The 20282-nt window shown below is 41.8% G+C and overlaps 1 protein-coding gene across 6 annotated transcripts; it reads right to left on the bottom strand.

Moving 5' to 3' along the window:
• Positions 1 to 5838: 5838 nt before the first annotated feature.
• LOC139366297 (smoothelin-like protein 1) lies at positions 5839 to 10509 on the bottom strand. Of its 6 annotated transcripts, XM_071103613.1 has the most exons (7): positions 10265 to 10509; positions 9353 to 9469; positions 7673 to 8173; positions 7119 to 7396; positions 6890 to 7004; positions 6650 to 6801; positions 5839 to 6515 (listed from the first exon to the last, which is right to left on the bottom strand). In XM_071103613.1, the coding sequence occupies exons 2-7, from the start codon at positions 9431 to 9433 to the stop codon at positions 6152 to 6154; spliced, it is 1491 nt and encodes a 496-aa protein (XP_070959714.1). In that variant the 5' UTR covers positions 9434 to 9469; positions 10265 to 10509; the 3' UTR covers positions 5839 to 6151. The 6 variants fall into 6 exon arrangements, with proteins under 6 accessions (XP_070959714.1, XP_070959710.1, XP_070959711.1 ...); XM_071103609.1 differs by having other exon boundaries at positions 7119 to 8173; positions 9353 to 9472; positions 10265 to 10499; XM_071103610.1 differs by lacking the exon at positions 10265 to 10509 and having other exon boundaries at positions 7119 to 7492; positions 7553 to 8173; positions 9353 to 9740.
• Positions 10510 to 20282: the final 9773 nt, after the last annotated feature.

The following is a 20282-nucleotide window of genomic DNA, read 5'->3' as shown; positions in this document are numbered from 1 at the left end:
TGAAAAGCCAACTGACATTTACTTCTGAGGTGCTGACCTGTTGCACCCTTGACAACTACTGTGATTATTATTATTTGACCATGCTGGTCATTTATGAACATTTTAACATCTTGGCCATGTTCTGTTATAATCTCCACCCGGCACAGCCAGAAGAGGACTGACTACCCCTCATAGCCTGGTTCCTCTCTAGGTTTCTTCCTTGGTTCTGGCCTTTCTAGGGAGTTTTTCCTAGCCACCGTGCTTCTACACCTGCATTGCTTGCTGTTTGGGGTTTTAGGCTGGGTTTCTGTACAGCACTTTGAGATATCAGCTGATGTAAGAAGGGCTATATAAATACATTTGATATGTGGATATATGAAAGGAGAAATGACTATTCCTGATTATTATTTTCAATAGAACACTAGAGTGAATCTTCAAACCCCTGTATGAATAGAACACTGATGTAGAGGAGTAATTTGTGATGTAACACAAATGTATAATGGGCTACTAGAGATAAAGTAACATAATATTGAGTATAATGTGTTACTAGAGATCTGAGGAAGTAACAATATCTATTTTTGACCAACTTTGCTAGTAACAGTCATGGCAACATTGCCATCTCTCTTAAGTAAATGTTGACGACATCATAATATTGCAAAATTGTTTCCTACAAATTATTGGCCTACTTTAGAATTGTCATAGTATTTCCATGCCACTACATTTGTGTAATTTAGACAAAACAGTCACATTAGACTCCAAGGTGCCACCCATGTCCAGGGCACAAATAAATATTGGATGCAGCTATGGTGGTACAAGCTAACTCATGTCTGACTAAAACAGTGTACTAACTAGCAGCAACAAACTCAAACCAACCCAGGGCCATATCAAAACACGTCACAGTTAGTTGCATAGTGTAACGGCGTCACCGGCCTGAATCTAATCAAATCTGGAGGTAGTCAGTCTGTAAAGCATAGAATTAGTTTACAAACGAGATTATGTTATTTCTACAGTAATAACTACAGCTACAGTATGTTTATAATTGAGGGATGATGACAATCGTTGACCCTGTTTTTCTGTTAAACAAACTGCACAGTTAGGTGCCAGACTGATGCTCTGGTGTTGAACGGATGCCGGGACCTACCAGAAGGAGCAAAGGTGGGTATCATAACATGTCCAGCAATGTGATTGCAATGGTTTTAGCAACCTCCCAAAAAAATGTCATTCACTGTTCAATATTTTCACAGCTTGTAAGGCAAGACCTCAGAATAAAAGTGTGCCATGCAACACTGGCACACCAAGGGGTGGCAGGGTAGCTTAGTGGTTAGAGCGTTGGACTAGTAACCGGAAGGTTGCAGTTCAAACCCACAAGCTGACAAGGTACAAATCTGTCATTCTGCCCCTGAACAGGCAGTTAACCCACTGTTCCTAGGCTGTCATTGAAAATAAGAATTTGTTTTTAACTGACTTGCCAAGTTAAATAAAGGTTAAAAAAAACACAAGTACCCTTGTGTCATCTCTATTGTTGCCAGAGTCAAGATCGATTCTTATGAAAAGAACATGAGGTCTCTGATAGTGACCCTAGTTAAGGCCCTGATGACACAGATGGCTTCATCAACAACAACAAGCACATTGTGTTCTGTGAAATGTGAAAAGTTTTATAAAAATATATCCGGCTTGATAAAATAGTAGGCTAATTCCTCAGCCAACCAGATACAGCTAGTAGATGTATTTTGGTTGTGAAGTGCGTTAGCAAAAAGCTTGGTCCTTTCTTTAGAACAAAATGCAATTTACCACTTGGCTGTCTATTATATCACCCCGTCACAGGCCCTCCCAGTCAACACCACTTCATAAGATTGCCTGCTGCAGTTGTTCAAGAGATGTCCAGTTTGCAGCCGAACATGCAGCATAGAGAAGACCAGGAAGGGGGCCGTCATCAGCTTCGTGCAGACATGCCCTCACTGTGAGCATTCCTATGAATGGATTAGTCAGCCACATATTGGCGAGTATCCGGCCAGCAACCTTCACCTGTCAGTGGCAACAGCTTTCACAGGCTCATCATTGGTACAAATACAGAAGGTAACCCACTTCATTACTTTGATACATTTGAGAACCCAATTGTGAAACATAATGTATGTAAACTGACATTATTTGCTGCTTATTTTCTGCTTCTTAGATGCATTTACTAATGTCCATGGGATCTGGCAAAGACCTCACATCCAGCCTCACCTCTTGTCTGCTCACCGACAGTCGTCGATGGTAGCGTAGGGAATATCTGACACACAAACATATACTACAGTGCCTTTGGAACGTATTCAGACCACTTGACTTTTTCCACATTTTGTTACGTTCTAGCCTTATTCTAAAATGGGTTAACTAAAAAATAATCCTCAGCAATCTACACACAATACCCCATAATGACAAAGCGAAAACAGGTTTTTAGAAATGTTTGCAAATGTATTTAAAATAATGTAAAATACCTTATTTATAAGTATCCATTTAATGTTGGCTTCACTTGGCTTTCCATACAAATCCTTCCATTAAAAAAGGAACCTGGTTTTTAGTCACTTTCTCATTGTAAAAACAACGATGGTGAGATTAATGCTACCGCTATTCATGGATTAATTATCTGTGCCTGCATTGGCCACAAAGGCTACAGAACAATTGCATGCATCCAATGTATTTAGTCAGGCAATGTCCACATTATTCTCACATATTTTAGAATGTAATAACAATTTTTATATCATGGCCTAAAAAATGCATTATTCTTAAAATGATAATGGCCCACTTTTTCTTTTACACTTTTTGGGTGGAGAGTGGTTCTATAGTAGATCCTTATATGTACAATTATAGAAATTATACAATTGTATTATATTGTGTTCCTTCAAAATGACAATGAAGTGTTTGAAAAAGTCCCTGAAAGTCCTTGAATTTGACTTGCCAATGTCTTTATGAACCCTGCTTAAAGGATGTATATTCCTAAGAATATGTTGTTGTATAGGTGGAGTTATGGGCCAATTTGCATATATTCCCTTTCATTCCTCTAGTCTAGTACACATGTGGAACTGCATAAAAATCTTTTTTATTTTGCTTTCAAACCATTTTGGAATTTTGATCCCAATGACAAGCATTGGCTCAATTATTTATAGAAAGACCCTTATAGACAGACGTTCAGTGTCTACTATGATGGTAAAGGTTTATCTTGATTTTGTGTAACAGTACGAGAAATTTCATCCTTATTGTCTCACCCACCTCCAGCTCTGTTAGGTCTCAAGCAGTCCGGGTCGAAGACGTCTCGACCGGACTGCTCCTAGACAGAAGGCGTTGCGCTGCTGTCCATGTTTTCGGGGTGTGTTCCTCCACTGTAAGATGGCTTTCCAGGGGCCGTGTCCGTTAAGCAAGGCCTTGCGTAACAGTTTTTTTTACAACCTTGACAGCTGACTCTGCCTTGCCATTTGCCAATGGGAGCTTTGGAAAGGAGGTAATGTGGTCAAACTCCCATTCTGAGGCGAAACGCTTGAACTGTGCAATGAGTTGTGTGCCATTGTCCGTGATGTCCTAGCCAGGCTGACCTTGCCTTGCGAACTGTGCCTTGCAGCGCTTTATGACTGTCTCTGCAGACAAGTCAGGGAGCAGTTCAATCTCCCAAAAGTCAGAGTAGTGATCAACGATGAGATGATCGTACTTTTGTCTGTGGCTGAATAACCATGCTGACGATCTGCTAGGGCCTTGTGGGTAATTCTTGCAACATCATGGTTTCATTTTGCTGTTCATGCGCATGCTCGTCGCATGTGGTACAGCTGCTGACAAAGTCTTTCATTTCTGCCTGCATGTTTGGCCAGTATAATGTTTTGCGTGCTTGGCGGGAGCATACTTCACCTCCAATGTGACTGGGGTGCCAGGAGCTTCACATCGTGGTCGTGTTCTGGTTCTTCGTCAGTGTCACCGCAGCCTACAATCAGGATATCATCAACGATGGGTTCAATCCCCTTGATCCCCTCGTGCTGCTTCCGTTGGTCAACCCCGGGCACCACGGAGACACCAAACGGGAGCTTGAGCCAACGTTTTCCCACCCTAGCATATTAGATGACTGTCATTCATATTCCATTCACCTATCTCAATGTAACATCGATAGGTTTAGGCAATTACATGATAATCGAAGTTACTCTATATGCATCATGAGGTTGCTACAACCTAGCCTACAAAGCCTACAGGTCGAGAGACAAATTGGAGCCTTGCAGAGTCTTGCCTGCACCTAGCTTATCTGTGGTGTAATCATTTGTCCACACAGTTGCAAAAAGGAATGAGAGTTTCTATTGGACAAATTGAGGTAGGTCCATCCACATGTCGTTACATTTGCTTCTGTTTTAAGAAATGTTTGCAGCAGAATCGATTCCTTCTCGCATCCTTCTCGCATTTACGTGCTCTCCCCCTCACCTTTTCACTTTGCTTGTGGACTTCAGTGCACAACACAACAACTGTCTGTGACCCTTTCTAAAAAAAATATCCAAGCCATACCATAACTGCTAACCTCTACACAGTCTACATCGTTGTCATCATATTAGGGAAGGATCGAACTTTACAGGATTGCTACCTGGAGGAAAATGGGGGAAGGACATGCTTGTTCAATTTCAGTCAAGGAGAGTTTTTAAAAAATTTTTATCTAGTCCAGCGGAGTAGATTCAGATTCAGATCAACTTTATTATCCCACCAGGGGGAAATGAATTTGGTCAGGTGCTTAAAAAGACGGTACATAAAACATAAAGACACAGAAACTACACAATAGAATTCATGTAATTTATAATTGATTGAATTTCTATATTTCTTAGTTGTTTATGTAAGTTACTTATTAGGCTATATATTGATGTGTGCCCGATGCCGCCCCTCATCTCTGATTCTCTGCTGGGAATACCAAGTGTGCCTATTGGCTATTTAGTGTGATCTCAATGAAAAGATCCATAGCTTGCAAAGAGTTGCAAAGAAAAAGCCATATCTCAAACTAGCCAATTAAAAGAAAAGATTAAGATGGGCAAAAGAACATAGACACTGGACAGAGGAACTCTGCCTAGAAGGCCAGCATCCCAGAGTTGCCTCTTCACTGTTGACATTGACACTGGTGTTTTGCGGGTACTATTTAATGAAGCTGCCAGTTGAGGACTTGTGAGGCATCTGTTTCTCAAACTACACACTCTAATCTACTTGTCCTCTTGCTCAGTTGTGCACCAGGGCTTCCCACTCCTCTTTCTATTCTGGTTAGAGCCAGTGTGCGTTGTTCTGTGAAGGGAGTAGTAAACAGCGTTGTACGAGATCTTCAGTTTCTTGGCAATTTTTCGCATGGAATAGCCTTCATTTCTCAGAACAAAAATAGACTGAGTTTCAGAAGAAAGGACTTTGTTTCTGGCCATTTTGAGCCTGTAATCGAACCCACAAATGCTAATGCTCCAGATACTCAACTAGTCTAAAGAAGGCCAGTTTAATTGCTTATTTAATAAAAACAACAGTTTTCAGCTGTGCTAACATAATTGCAAAAGGGTTTTCTAATGATCAATTAGCCTTTTAAAATGATAAACTTGGATTAGCTAACACAACGTGCCATTGGAACACAGGAGGGATGGTTGCTGACAATGGGCCTCTGTACGCCTATGTAGATATTCCATAAATAAATCTGCCGTTTCCAGCTACAATAGTCATTTACAACGTTAACAATGTCCACACTGTATTTCTGATCAATTTGATGTTATTTTAACGGACAAAAAATGTGCTTTCCTTTCAAAAACAAGGACATTTCTAAGTGAGCCCAAACTTTTGAACGGTAGTATACATGGGTGGTCTGTCTGAAGAATAAATCTAAAGAATACATTATAATACACGTTGACGTTTAATGTTCCTCTGCGCAAAGTTCCAAAACACAGCATGTTAAATCATGTTTAAAATCTCACAACAGGTTACAATTGACACACATTGTTGGAATCTGAGCATAATTCCAAACCTTCACAAAGCCAGCTTTTGAATACGCAGTAGTAATGTGTCACTCTTTAAGAAATGATGCTCATATACGCTACACACACAATCGCGTTGAACACTGTAAGACTCTACTTCATGATGTAGCTTAAGTCTTTCTTAATCTCTCTGAATCTCTCTCCTTTGGTCTTTTCAATGTATCTTTAGCGTTAGCTTAAGCCTGCCCTTCAACTAACACTACAACTTCTCTTTCCTCTCTCTCTTTCTCTCCCTCCACCGCTGAGCTCTCCTCGCTTTCTTTCTCTTTCCCATCTTTTCCTTTGTTCTCCCCTCCCACACTCTCCTCCTCTTTCTTCTCTGTAGTGGTTTCTACCTCTCCGTCGGTCATCTTTTCACTCTTCTTTTCCTCTGCTGTGTCCTTCTTCTCCATTTCTTCCTTGTCCTTCTTCTCCTTCTCTATTTTGGAGAGGTGGTGACAAAGAGCCTGGACATAGGTGAACACACACATAGGATCTGGTCTGTTCCCCATCAGGAGCATATCACCAACCTCCAACAGGGGGTAGCAGTCAGCCATGGTCCTGAGAGAGAGAGAGAGAGAGAGAGAGAGAGAGAGAGAGAGAGAGAGAGAGAGAGAGAGACAGAGAGAGAGAGGATGATTACTTTACAACACACACACTCAGACACAAACACACACACACATACAGCTTCGTACTCTGCAGTGTTGAAGGCCAGGGTGAAGTTCTTCTCTTTCTCAGATGCGTTCAGGGCTGAGAAGTCAAAAGCATCTGGGAAGAAGCGATGGATGAGTGCACAGAACGCCAGCCCATCACACCATGAAGATGAGAAGTTCTCTATGGAAACGCCCTGGGAAAGAGAGGGTGGCAAGCAGGGTTATGGTTCCCCAGATGTCACTTCTTATGTCTCTTGTGCATGACCATGACCATCCCCTCACCTCATAGTTGCGTGTTTTGTTGGCACACCATGAAAGCACTTTCTGTTTGATTGATGCCCCACTTGCCACAGCCATAGATGATCTCTGAAGTTTGAAGTTGCGGACAACCGGTGTCCTTAAAATAAGTCAAAAGACAAATACAACTCTCCCCATTAGAATGTTGTTATATTAATACAGATTATATATTTAATTATACACATTGGAACACATTATACATGTCATAACTTACTCAGGTGCATTTTGCTGGAACTTTGCTATGATGTCATTTTTTCTGGACATCCGGGCAGAGTTCCGGGGTCGGATCACAGAGGGGGCTGCAGAGGATGGGGTAGAGGCGGTGGGATTCAAGACACTCTTTCTTTTGGTCTTCCCTTGCTTCTCCACCTCCTTGCTTTTCTCTTTAACCTTTCCTCCTCCCGCCCCTTCCTTTTCTTTTACTGGTTTGCTCTTGTTCTCTGGTGCCTTCCCTTCCTCTGCCTCTGCCTCCCCTCCCTCTCCCTTCCCTTCCTCTCCCTTCACTGCCTCTCCGTCTCCTTTCCCTGCCACTCCCTTCCCTGCCTCTCCCTTCCCTGCCACTCCCTTCCCTGCCTCTCCCTTCCCTGCCTCTCCCTTCCCTGCTTCTCCCTTCCCTGCCTCTCCCTTCCCTGCTTCTCCCTTCCCTGCTTCTCCCTTCCCTGCCTCTCCCTTCCCTGCCTCTCCCTTCCCTGCCTCTCCCTTCCCTGCCACTCCCTTCCCTGCCTCTCCCTTCCCTGCCACTCCCTTCCCTGCCACTCCCTTCCCTGCCTCTCCCTTCCCTGCCTCTCCCTTCCCTGCCTTTATTTTTCTGTCTTTCCTCTTCTCTTCATCTCCTTTTCTCTTTTCTATTTCCCCTCCCTTCCCCTCTTTCTTGGCATTATTTTCTCCCCCCTTCTCTTTGTCCTCTTTCAGCTCCTCTTTCTTTTTCTCAATCTCTCCATTCTTGACCACCTCTTGCCCCTTTCCATTCTTGTGCTCCTCCATCTCACTTTCCCCCTCTCCTTTCACCAATTTGGGGTCTTCTGTTTCTCCGGTGTCTGCACCATGACACAGCCCTTCCTCACCCTTACAAGCCTCTTCACCATTAACCTCATTGGCGTCGGTTACAGGCTGAGACTCCTCTATGTTTTCAATGCTAGCCCCTGTTGCCTGTTCTGGAGTTTTCGCCCTATTAGCCCCTGACTTGACCCTATGACCTTCCACTGTGTCCTCCGCCAGGTGCTCTCTCTTCGGGGGGTCACACTCCTGGACTGGAGCTTCTCTCTCTGTCTGAGAGACAAACCAGATAAGATTACAATGGGCAATTCTGAGCACTTGAGGTAGTTTTGGTTAGGGTTATAGGACAGAATTGTTGTCAGAGACCTGATTTTATATCAGTTGTTGAGGGGAGAGACTATGTAAAGTGACATTATACATAGTTAAGTACTAAACTAGGAAATGAGTCTGTTTCACTCTAGGGAATCCCCATAGTTACTTTGGTGCTCATGTAGCCGATGCGAAATGGCTAGCTAGTTAGCGGTGGTGCTCGCTAGTGGCGTTTCAGTCGGTGACGTCACTCGCTCTGAGACCTTGAAGTGGTGGTTCCCCTTGCTCTGCAAGGGCCGCGGCTTTTGGAGCGATGGGTAACGATGCTTCGAGGGTGACTGTTGCCTGTGTGCAGAGCGTTCCTGGTTCGCGCCCAGGTCGGGCGAGGGGACGGACGTAAAGTCTATACTGTTACACTCAGAACACATGTACAGAGTTGTACAGAGTTGTTTATGGCTGTAATATTACACAGGTCTATAATAATGTTCCATGACTTTAATAAGTCACAACTGAAACATATTACATGTTTATATTGTTTTTATGTAATGCAAATATTCAACCTACTTTTAAGATATATAACGTTGCAGATAATATAGTATGTTGGATTTATGTTAGGTCAGTGCACTTGAGGGACTGTCCCAGGTGTCACTCCTGGTCATGTTTCAGGGTAGTGACTCATCAGTGAAAATAGGATGGACACGTGTGTGAGTGTGTGTGTGTGTGTGTGTGTGTGTGTGTGTGTGTGTGTGTGTGTGTGTGTGTGTGTGTGTGTGTGTGTGTGTGTGTGTGTGTGTGTGTGTGTGTGTGTGTGTGTGTGTGTGAGAGTGTATGTGTGTGTTGAGAGAGAGAAAGGCAGCAACATTCCTGTGCCAGAATTTGGCACAGGAACAGGTGTTGCCCAGCCATGACCACCACCAACCCCTCCCACTATCTTCGCTCCAAATACTACATTGGACCACATCGCAAATACAACTCTGCCACCTCATGGTAAAGCTACATGGCTGATGTTGTATGTGTTTTTGTTTCTTGAAAAAAGTGTGTATTTGTTTGTCTTTAGGTGGTTGAGGTTTGTCTCTGTATGCATATTGTCTTGGGGTTGTCTGTATCTGTTTTTGGGTGTGTTTCCTTCATCAACACACACACCTGATTGTTGTTGTTGTCCTCTATCTGGTTGGCTGTTGCATCGTTCCCAGAATCCTCCTGGTGGAGTGATACATCGTCCATGGTTTGATGGACTTCCTTTGTCTGTTTGTCCAACTTCTTCTGAAACATCAAGTCAAATCAGACTCTTCCTTTCCTTTATTGAATTGCTCCTGATCATTCAATATCTATGTTCATTCAACATCTATTCCATCAATCAGTGTAGCCTCAAAGTTCTAGGCAGAAATCTCTCTTGCTCTCTCTCTCCCTCTCTTTTTCTCTCTTTCTCTCTCTCTCTCTTTTACCGCTCTGTCTCTGTCTGTCTATATCTCTCTGTCAGTGCTCTCACGTGTGTGGTTAGTGAGTGCCCCCTGCCCCCCTCCTTCCTTCGCTAGGATTCCAAGTCACTTTATCTGACCTGCAGAACAACACAGGTTCCAGAAATAGAGCTAGTGACATCGGCACAGTCCAACAGCCAGGACAGCTGCATCTGCTCTGGAAACCATGGGTACACAGACACATACACACACAAACATGCATAAGTACACACATGTATACGTGTGTGCAAATACACACATACATAGACAGACAGACACACACACACAGACAAACTCATATTATATTCTCAAGTCAAGCCCTAGCAAACAGATTTGCATAGTTGGGACTCTACTCAAATTAAATTGAATTCTTACCCTGATCCCAAGGACCCTAATGGCCTATTTAATCTCAAAGTAAATGCAGTCATTCAGATATAAGAGTTAACAGAAATAGTAACAATCAATACAGTTCACAGTTCAACACACATACATGGAGACCAAGACATACAGAGACCAACACTTCCACGTACACATGCAGTGAATCTTTGATGTTGATAAAAGCGTGTGAGTTGAGTGGTAGGAGAGGTGCATCCCTTACCTTGTGTGGTACCTATAGCCCTCTGAGTTCGCTGTGGTCACTGTGTCCTGCTTTCTCTCTCTCTCTATTAAGTCAGTGTCCACTTCTGTCTGTCCTGTTTGTCTTAACACCTCTCTCTCTTTCTGTTTTTCTGGCTCTCAATACAGTGTTAATAAACTGCAGCGACCAGTGAATCAGTAAGATGTGAATATTCTCTCTCTCTCTCTCTCTCTCTCTCTCTCTCTCTCTCTCTCTCTCTCTCGCTCTCTCTCTGTCTCTCTCTCCGTCTCTCTCTCTCTCTCTCTCTCGCAGCAGAATGCTAATGTCCTGTAATGTCCAACCAGATTCGTACCGATATACAGTGGGGTCCATAATCAAATAGAAAGTTATATTATTTTATACTAATACAATTGCTCAGAGAAAAATCTAAAAAAAGATAAGTGTCAAAAGTATTACTTCAGCACTCTATTCTTGCGAGGGTAACAACACACCCCAACAAATTATGAGATTGGAGAACACGTTGGGAGGGATCTTAGACCATTCCCCCATGCAGAATCTTTCCAGATCTTTGATATTCTTCATCTGCGCTCATGGACTGGCCTTTTCAATTCCATCCACAGGTTTTCAATGGGGTTCCAGTCCGGAGACTAAGATGGCCATTGCAAAATGTTGATTTTATGGTTAACCATTTCTTTGTGGATTTTGATTAGCGATTGGGGTTATTGTCTTGCTGGAAGATCCACTTCCTGATGATTTTTTTGTTTTTCATCAGAAATGATTGCTTATAGGTCGCAGTTGTAAATGAGAACTTGTTCTCATCATGCCTACCTGGTTAAATAAAGGTGAAAAATATATATATATATATAGGTACCTTCATGTGTGTGTAAAATATTACTTTTCTCAGATGTTTTAATTTATAGATTGTAGGTACATTTTAGTGAAGTAAAATAGTTTTGGGGGCAAAATTATATATATTCATTGTTTGGCCTAAATGGAATGTTCGTTTCCTGTATATTTAATATGTGGTTGTCTCACCTAGCTATCATCAGATGTTTTTATTTATTTAACTTTCATTTAACTAGGCAAGTCAGTTAAGAACAAATTCTTATTTACAATGACAACCTACCAGGGAACAATGGGTTAACTGCCTTGTTCAGGGGCAGAAAGACAGATTTTTACCTTGTCAGCTCAGGGATTCGATCCAGCAACCTTTCGGTAACTGGCTCAATGCTCTAACCACTAGGCACTAACTGTAAGTTGCTCTGGATAAGAGTACCTGCTAAATGACTAAAGTGTCAAATGTAAACGCAGTGTTGGAAAAAGTAGAGTAAAAGTAAAGATACCTTAATAGAAAATGACTCAAGTAAAAGTCACCCAGTAAAATACTACTTGAGTAAAAGTCTAGAAGTATCTGGTTTTAAATGTACTTAAGTACAGTGGAGGAAAAGGTTCTCAATTGTCATACTTGAGTAAAAGTAGGAAGTAAAAGTAAGTGTGCCAGATGGCACAATTTTCTTGTTTTTTAATTTACAGACAGCCAGGGGCACACTCCAACACTCAGGCATTATTTATAAACGCAGCATTTGTGTTTAGTGAGTCTGCCAGATCAGAGGCAGTAAGGATGACAACGCTTTATATTGATAGGTCTGTGAATTGTACCATATTGCTGTCCTGCCTGAGCCTTCGAAATGTAACTAGTACTTTTGGGTGTCAGGGAAAATGTATGGGAGTACAAAGTACATATTTTCTTATAAAAGTAAAAATTGACAAAAATATATAAATGAAAGTAGGCTACAGATACCCCCAAAAATGATTTACTTAAGTAATACTTTTAAATATTTATACTTTGTTACTTTTCACCACTGTGTAAATGTTTTAAATACAGATCTCATCAAGATTGGAATGCTGTGAACCAAGAGGTTGTGAGTTTAAATCCCAGGTGAGGACATGTTGAATACTAATTACTGTATAAATGAACATTCACAATGTAATCATGTATGTCAACGTGTATCAAATATGTACTTTGAAAACATTGTAGGTGAAAAGCACTGTGTGTGTGTGTGTGTGTGTGTGTGTGCACGCATGTAACTAGTTCCACAGCCTTTTTTGGCAGTAAATTGTCAAAATCATAATTTGTAGTTGAATGAACATATGAGACAAATTGAGCAAACAAATAATTTCAAATTGACTGAATTTTTGCCTCCATTTTCCCATGTTGGAGGTAAGTTGGCCAAACTAAAATTGTTAAATTCAGGTAACACTTTGTCCGAAAAGTTGAGTAAACAAAATAAGCCTGTGGAAGCAGTTACTTAATTTTACAGTGTATTATCTCTGTCACCGTTGTGGGATCATCACTGACTCTGGACCTGATTTGTGCACATAGAAATTATCCACCGCTCTTAGACTTGCTTTAAATGAGAATGACAGATCCATAACACACATTTTTATGTGAATTTGGTCGGGTCACCCAAAAAGTTACATATAGCAGCTTTAACTTAGCTAGCGTTAGCTAGATAGCGAAAAGACATTAACCCGCTAAAAGTCCACAAGCTAGCAAGCTAAATATCCATAGTTATCTAACTAGCTAGCTAACGTTACGTCATGGGCTTAAAAAAGAAGCTTGCCAAAGCAAAGGGGGATGAGCAAGCAACACGTAAATCCTGTTGCATTCATATGAACTTCATAATTAAAGTTATTAAAGTTGTAACGGTTTTCGGCGTCTGAAGAGGAATCGCACCAAAGAGCAGCGTGGTAAGTATTCATTACTTTTTATTTACACTGAACACTAAACAAAAATAACAAAGAGAATAACCGAAACCGAAACAGTCCTGTAAGGTGCAAAACACTAAACAGAAAATAACGCTACCTAAGTATGGTTCCCAATCAGAAACAACGATAGACAGCTGTCCCTGATTGAGAACCATACCCGGCCAAAACAAAGAAATACAAAAACATGTATAAGAACATAGAATGCCCACCCAAATCACACCCTGACCAAAATAGAGACATAAAAAGCTCTAAAAGTTTTATTGAGGTATGCTTCCACTCTCTAGTCAGTATTATTATCTAGTCTTATTCAGTGGCAATGTTAGCATGTAAATCATGGTGGGGCAAACACAAAAAACATGTATTTTTTTATTTCACCTTTATTTAACCAGGTAGGCCAGTTGAGAACAAGTTGTTCTCATTTACAACTTCGACCTGGCAAAGATAATGCAAAGCAGTGTGGCAAAAACAACAACAGAGTTACACATGGGATAAATAAACGTGCAGTCAATAACACAATAGAAAAATCTGTATACAGTGTGTGCAAATGAAGTAAGGAGGTGAGGCAATAAATAGGCCATAGTCGTGAAGTAATTACAATTTAGCAAATTAACACTGTGCAGATGAGGATGTGCAGAAATACTGGTAGAAATACTGGTGTGCAAAAGAGCAGAAAAACTAAAACAAATATGGGGATGAGGTATGTAGTTGGATGGGCTATTTACAGATGGGCTGTGTACAGCTGCAGCGATCGGTAAGCTGCAAGCCAACAAGAGCATACAGGTTGCAGTGGTGGGTAGTGTATGGGGCGTTGGTGACAAAATGGCGATAGACGGCATCCAATTTGCTGAGTAGAGTGTTGGAGGCTATTTTGTAAATGACATCACCAAAGTCAAGGATCGGTAGGATAGTCAGTTTTACGAGGGTATGTTTGGCACCATGAGTGAAGGAGCTTTCTTACGAAATAGGAAGTCGATTCTAGATGTAATTTTGGATTGGAGATGCTTAATATGAGTCTGGAAGGAGAGTTTACAGTCTAGCCAGACACCTAGGTATTTCTAGTTGTCCACATATTCTAAGTCAGAACCGTCCAGAGTAGTGATGGTAGTCGGGCGGGTGGGTACAGGCAGCGATCGGTTGAAGAGCATGCATTTCATTTTACTAGCATTTAAGAGCAGTTGGTGGCCACGGAAGGAGTGTTGTATGGCATTGAAGCTCGTTTGGAGGTTTGTTACCACAGTGTCCAAAGAGGGGCCAGATGTATACAGAATGGTGTCGTCTACGTAGAGGTGGATCAAAGAATCACCAGCAGCAAGAGCGACATCATTAGTTAAAACAGAGAAAAGAGTCAGCCCGAGAATTGAACCCTGTGGCACCACCATAGAGACTGCCAGAGGTCCGGACAACAGGCCCTCTGATTTGACACACTGAACTCTATCTGAGAAGTAGTTAGTGAACCAGGCGAGGCAGTCATTTGAGAACCTAAAGCCTTTGAGTCTGCCGATAAGAATACGGTGATTGACAGAGTTGAAAGCCGTGGCCAAGTCGATGAAGACGGCTGCACAGTACTGTCTTTTATCGATGGCGGTTATGATACCGTTTAGGACTTTGAGCGTGGCTGAGGTGCACCCGTGACCAGCTCTGAAACCGGATTGCATAGGGGAGAAGGTACGGTGGGATTTGAAATGGTCGGTGATCTGTTTGTTCACTTGGCTTACAAAGACTTTAGAAAGGCAGGGCAGGATGGATATAGGTCTGTAACAGTTTGGGTCTAGCGTGTTTCCCTCTTTGAAGAGGGGAATGACCGTGGCTGCTTTCCAATCTTTAGGAATCTCAGACGATACAAAAGAAAGGTTGAACAGACTAGTGATAGGGGTTTCAACAATGGCAGCAGATAATTTTAGGAAGAGAGGGTCCAGATTATCTAGCCTTGCTGATTTGTAGGATACAGATTTTGCAGCTCTATCAGAACATCAGCTGTCTGGATTTGGATGATGTGGTATGCATGCCAGCAAAGCCACTACACAACACAACACTAAATAACGAATGAATTGCACTATAACAGTGACAAACGGTGCCCACAAACTATTAGGGTCTACATAAAGCTGTCCCAACAGCAGAGATTTCTTTTCAGCACTATGGAGTCAATCCTTAACACTGCTACACTTGGCAATCAGCTGAACCTTGTCTGGCAGCGAAACAGTTCATTCAGCCTCGTTAACTGCCTTTTTAAAAAAACATACAGTGCATTCGGGAAGTGTTCAGAGCCCCTAACGTTTTCCATATTTTGTTACGTCACAGCCTTATTCTAAAATGCATTAAATCATTTTTCCCCTCGTCAATCTGCACACATTACCCCATTATGACAAAGCAAACACAGATTTTTTTTAAATGTTTGCAAATTTATATTTAAAAAAAAGACTGAAATATGACATTTACGTAAGTATTCAGACCCTTTACTCACTACTTTGTTGAAGCACCATTGGCAGCGTTTAAAGCCTTGAGTCTTCTTGTGTATGAAGCTAAAAGGCTGGTGCACCTGTATATATGGAGTTTCTCTCATTCTTCTCTCCAGATCCTCTCAAGCTCTGTCAGGTTGGATGGGGAGCTTCACTGCAAAGCCATTTTCAAGTCCCTCCAGAGATGTTTGATCAGGTTCAAGTTTGGGCTCTGGCTGGGCCACTCAAGGACATTCAGAGACTTATCCCGAAGCCAATTCTGCGTTGTCTGGCTGTGTGCTTAGGGTCATTGTCCTGTTGGAAGGTGAACCTTCGCCCCAGTCTGAGGTACTGAGCGCTCTGGAACAGGTTTTCATCAAGGATCTCTCTGTACTTTGCTCTGTTCATCTTTCCCTCAATCCTGACTAGTCTCCCAGACCATATCGCTTCAAAAACATCCAAGCAGCATGATGCTGCCACCACCATGCTTCACCGTAGGGATGGTGTCAGGCTTCCTCCAGACGTGACGCATGGCATTCAGGCCAGAGAGTTCAGTCTTGGTTTCGTCAGACCAGAGTCTGAGTCCTTCAGGTGCCTTTTGGCATTCTCAAAGCGGGCTGTCATGTGCCTTTTACTGAGGAGTGTCTTCCGTCTGGCCACTCTACCATAAAGGCCTGATTGGTGGAGTGCTGCAGAGATGGTTGTCCTTCTGGAAGGTTCTCCCATCTCCACAGAGGAACTCTGGAGCTCTGTCAGATTCCTTCTCCCCTGATTGCTCAGTTTGGCCGGGACAGCCAGCTCTAGGAAGTGTCTTGGTGGTTCCAAACTTCTTCCATTTAAGAATGATGCACATACAACAGGTATTTCCAAATCATGTCCAATCAATTTAAATTAACACAGGTGGACTCCAATCAAGTTTTAGAAACATCTCAAGGATGATCAATGGAAACAGGATGCACCTGAGCTCAGTCTTATAGCAAACGGTCTGAATATTATGTAAATAAGGTATTTCTGTTTTTTCTTTTGAATACATTGGCAAGAATTTCTAAAAAAGTGTTTTCACATTGTCATTATGGGGTATTGTGCGTAGATTGTTTTATTTAATCAATTTTAGAATAAGGCTGTAACGTAACAAAGTGTGGGAAAAGTAAAGGGGTCTGAATACTTTCTGAATGCACTGTAACTGATATGGCTGACCTGCTTAAACAAATGTAGTTTCTACTGACAATTGAGATGTACAAACTATGGCGTAAGGGAACGATGAGTGGATAAGAGGCAATCTGTAACTTCGATTATGACATTAATGAGCGAGCTAAGACGGATGTAGTCAATATAACTATTTGTTCAGCAATTTTGAAATGAATTCAGAACATGATCCGTTCTTACAGTATTCTCCCTGTACACCAAGTCAGAACTGTAGGATAAATATAGGGGGAATATAAGCAGACAATGAAAGTTCTTACAATATTCGGTGATTGGATTTATCTAAAATGGCTACATGTGCACCACCAAGTCAAAACAGTAGGCTAAGTTATGAGGGTGAAAGGGACCAAATTACTAGGGTGAGGCACATGGGCTAATAACAGCTTACTACACAACATACACTTAGTATTACTTTCTTAGCTACAGTATACATATCTCCCTGGTATATTATTTAACTTATGCAGCAGCATACAAGACATTTTTGAACTCACCTTGTTGTGCTGTGATCACTTGAACAGGAAGGTGGCGCAGTGGTCTTTCTTGTGGGCAAATCTTGTCATGAAACTTTGTCATCAAAGTCTGGCATTCTCTGGATTTATGGTGCTTTCAAGACAACTGGGAACTCAGGAAAAAAACAAGGTTAAATCGTGACGTCAGTGATCTTCAGGTCGGAGCCTTAGAAAGAGGCCCGAGTTCCTGACTTGGAATTCCGTGTTGGATGACCGTTCAAAACGTATTTTCCCAGTCGGAGCTATTTTTTTCCAAGTTCCCAGTTGTCTTGAACTCACTGAAGTCTGAAATTTCCCAGTCTTGAGTTTCTAGTTGTTTTGAAAAAGTATGAAGTCATGCTGGATTGACAGCATGGCCAATGTAGTCAACCTTTTCCTTTCCCATGGTGTTGCGTGTGTATGTTTATCCTTTTAAGCTTGGAAAAGAGACCCTTAAACTGAGACTTGGGCCACACACCCTCTCCACTAAATAGAAGGCAGGGGAAGCAAAATAGTGATTGCTTTGCAACTTTTGCAGTTAGCCACTGATTCCTTCCAAACCACTAATTGATGAATTTGCGATTTCCAACTTCTTGTGTAATGTTTAAGTCCAATGGCCGATGAGCACCGATACATTTGATCTATAATTTCTCTTCATATGACAAGGATTGAAAAGGATTTGCCAGTAGATTGTCGACGTGAATTATGACGATGACTGCTTGTCTAGCTTGCTAGCTAATATTTTGAAAGTACGATGTTGACATGATCAGTCCAATCAAACTACAGTAGATATAACGTGATTTGACATCATTTTATATGTGGCCAATGATCTTGAGCCTTCTTGGATGGGCACTTCTAATGCAAGTCTATGGCAGCGGCCTAGCTCTCCCTGTAGATTATGTGGTGATGTATTGTCCCCATGAGTGACAGAACACTGAGCCAATCACGGTGCAACTAGAGAAGATTACCAACGCCTATGCTCTGTATTTTCTGCTGACTGCCCCTCCATCACAGGAGGCACTCAGCTAGGAGACAGATTAAATAATATTTTTTAAGCCTTGAGACAGTTGAGACATGAATTGTGTATGTGTGCCATTCAGAGGGTGAATAGGCAAGAAGGACAAAATATTTAAGTGCCTTTGAACAGAGTACGGTAGTAGATGCCAGGTGCACTGGTTTGTGTTAAGAACTGCAATGCTGCTGAGTTTTTTCCCGTGTGTATCAAGAATGGTCCATCACCTGAAGCACATCCAGCCAACTTGACACAACTGTGGGAGGCATTGGAGTCAACATGGGCCAGCATCCTTGTGGAACGCTTTGGACACCTGGTCCATGCCCGGGATGAATTGAGGCTGTTCTAAGGGCAACTCAATATTAGGAAGGTGTTCTTAATGTTTTGGACACTCAGTGTAAAATAGCTAATGATCTCTGTTCATGCTTCCTCACATGTCAATGTCATGATGACTCTTATTCTATTCAGTCTGAACTAGCTGCAGCCAAAGATTCAGAATCTGCTTCTATTCTCTGTTTCATGGCAGTCACTCCAATGATAGCTTTTGCTCAGTCTCGTCTGTATAAAATAAGCTGTGTATTATTACTCGGTTACATCGATATTGTTTTGGTTGTTAGCTTGTTGACAGTAATCAGTTCTAAAACTGCTGTCACTACTGTTAATTCTATTATAATGGCTGTTTGAGTGACAGCTGTTGTTTGCAGGGTTGTGAGTTGTACTGGTGTGTTGTGGTGACAATCATGGTGTTATAATACAGTTGAAGTCGGAAGTTTACATACACCTTAGCCAAATACATTTAAACTCAGTTTTTCACAATTCCTGACAGTTAATCCAAGTAAAAATGCCCTGTCTTAGGTCCGTTAGGATCACAACTTTATTTTAAGAAGGTAAAATGTAAGAATAATGGTTGAGATAATGATTTATTTCAGCTTTTATTTATTGTATCATATTCCCAGTGGGTCAGAAGTTTACATACACTCAATTAGTATTTGGTAGCATTGCCTTTAAATTGTTTAACTTGGGTCAAACGTTTCAGGTAGCCTTCCACAAGCTTCCCACAATAAGTTGGGTGCATTTTGGCTCATTCCTCCTGACAGAGCTGGCGTAACTGAGTCAGGTTTGTAGGCCTCCTTGTTCGCACACGCTTTTTCAGTTCTGCCCACAAATTTTCTATAGGGTTGAGGTCAGGCTTTGTGATTGCCACTCCAATACCTTGACTTTGTTGTTCTTAAGCCATTTTGCCACAACTTTGGAAGTATGCTTGGGGTCATTGTCCATTTGGAAGACCATTTGGAAGTGCACCAGTCCCTCCTGCAGCAAAGCACCACCACAACATGATGCTGCCACCCCCGTGCTTCATGGTTGGGATGGTGTTCTTCGGCTTGCAAGCCTCCCCCTTTTTCCTCCAAACATAACGATGGTCAAAATGTACAATCTTTGTCCCCATGTGCAGTTGCAAACCATAGTCTGGCTTTTTTTATGGCGGTTTTGGAGCAGTGGCTTCTTCCTTGCTGAGCGACCTTTCAGGTTATGTCGATATAGGACTCGTTTTACTGTGGATAAAGATATTTTTGTAACTGTTTCCTCCAGCATCTTCACAAGGTCCTTTGCTGTTGTTCTGGGATTGATTTGCACTTTTCGCACCAAAGTACGTTCATCTCTAGGAGAGAGCGGTATGACGGCTGCGTGGTCCCATGGTGTTTATACTGGCGTTATGTTGTTTGTACAGATGAACGTGGTACCTTCCGCTGTTTTTCAAATGCTCCCAAAGATGAACCAGACTTGTGGAGGTCTACAATTGTTTTTCTGAGGTCTTGGCTGATTTCTTTTGATTTTCCCATGATGTCAAGCAAAGAGGCACTGAGTTTGAAGGTAGGCCTTGAAATACATCCACAGGTACACCTCCAATTGACTCAAGCGATGTCAATTAGCCTATCAGAAGCTTCTAAAGCCATGACATCATTTTCTGGAATTTTCCAACCTGTTTAAATGCACAATCAATTTAGTGTATGTAAACTTCTGACCCACTGGAATTGTAATACTTTTTGTCTGTAAACAATTGTTGGAAGAATTACTTGTGTCATGCACAAAGTAGATGTCCTAACCGACTTGCCAAAACTATAGTTTGATAA

This window comes from Oncorhynchus clarkii, chromosome 14 (genome assembly GCF_045791955.1).
Source record: "Oncorhynchus clarkii lewisi isolate Uvic-CL-2024 chromosome 14, UVic_Ocla_1.0, whole genome shotgun sequence".
NCBI classification, from domain to species: Eukaryota; Metazoa; Chordata; class Actinopteri; order Salmoniformes; family Salmonidae; genus Oncorhynchus; species Oncorhynchus clarkii.
Note: the sequence above shows the minus strand (reverse complement) of the source record. Positions and strands in the feature narration are given on the sequence as shown.

Bases quoted from the DNA above. Each gene is read 5' to 3' on its own strand.
- LOC139366297 (XM_071103608.1), bottom strand. From the start codon at position 9,481: ATGTTTCAGAAGAAGTTGGACAAACAGACAAAGGAAGTCCATCAAACC. The intron at 7,005-7,118 runs GTAAGTTATGAC...ACTTATTTTAAG, and splicing joins TTCCAGCAAAATGCACCTGA to GACACCGGTTGTCCGCAACT. The intron at 6,516-6,649 runs GTACGAAGCTGT...TCTCTCTCTCAG, and splicing joins CTGGCCTTCAACACTGCAGA to GACCATGGCTGACTGCTACC.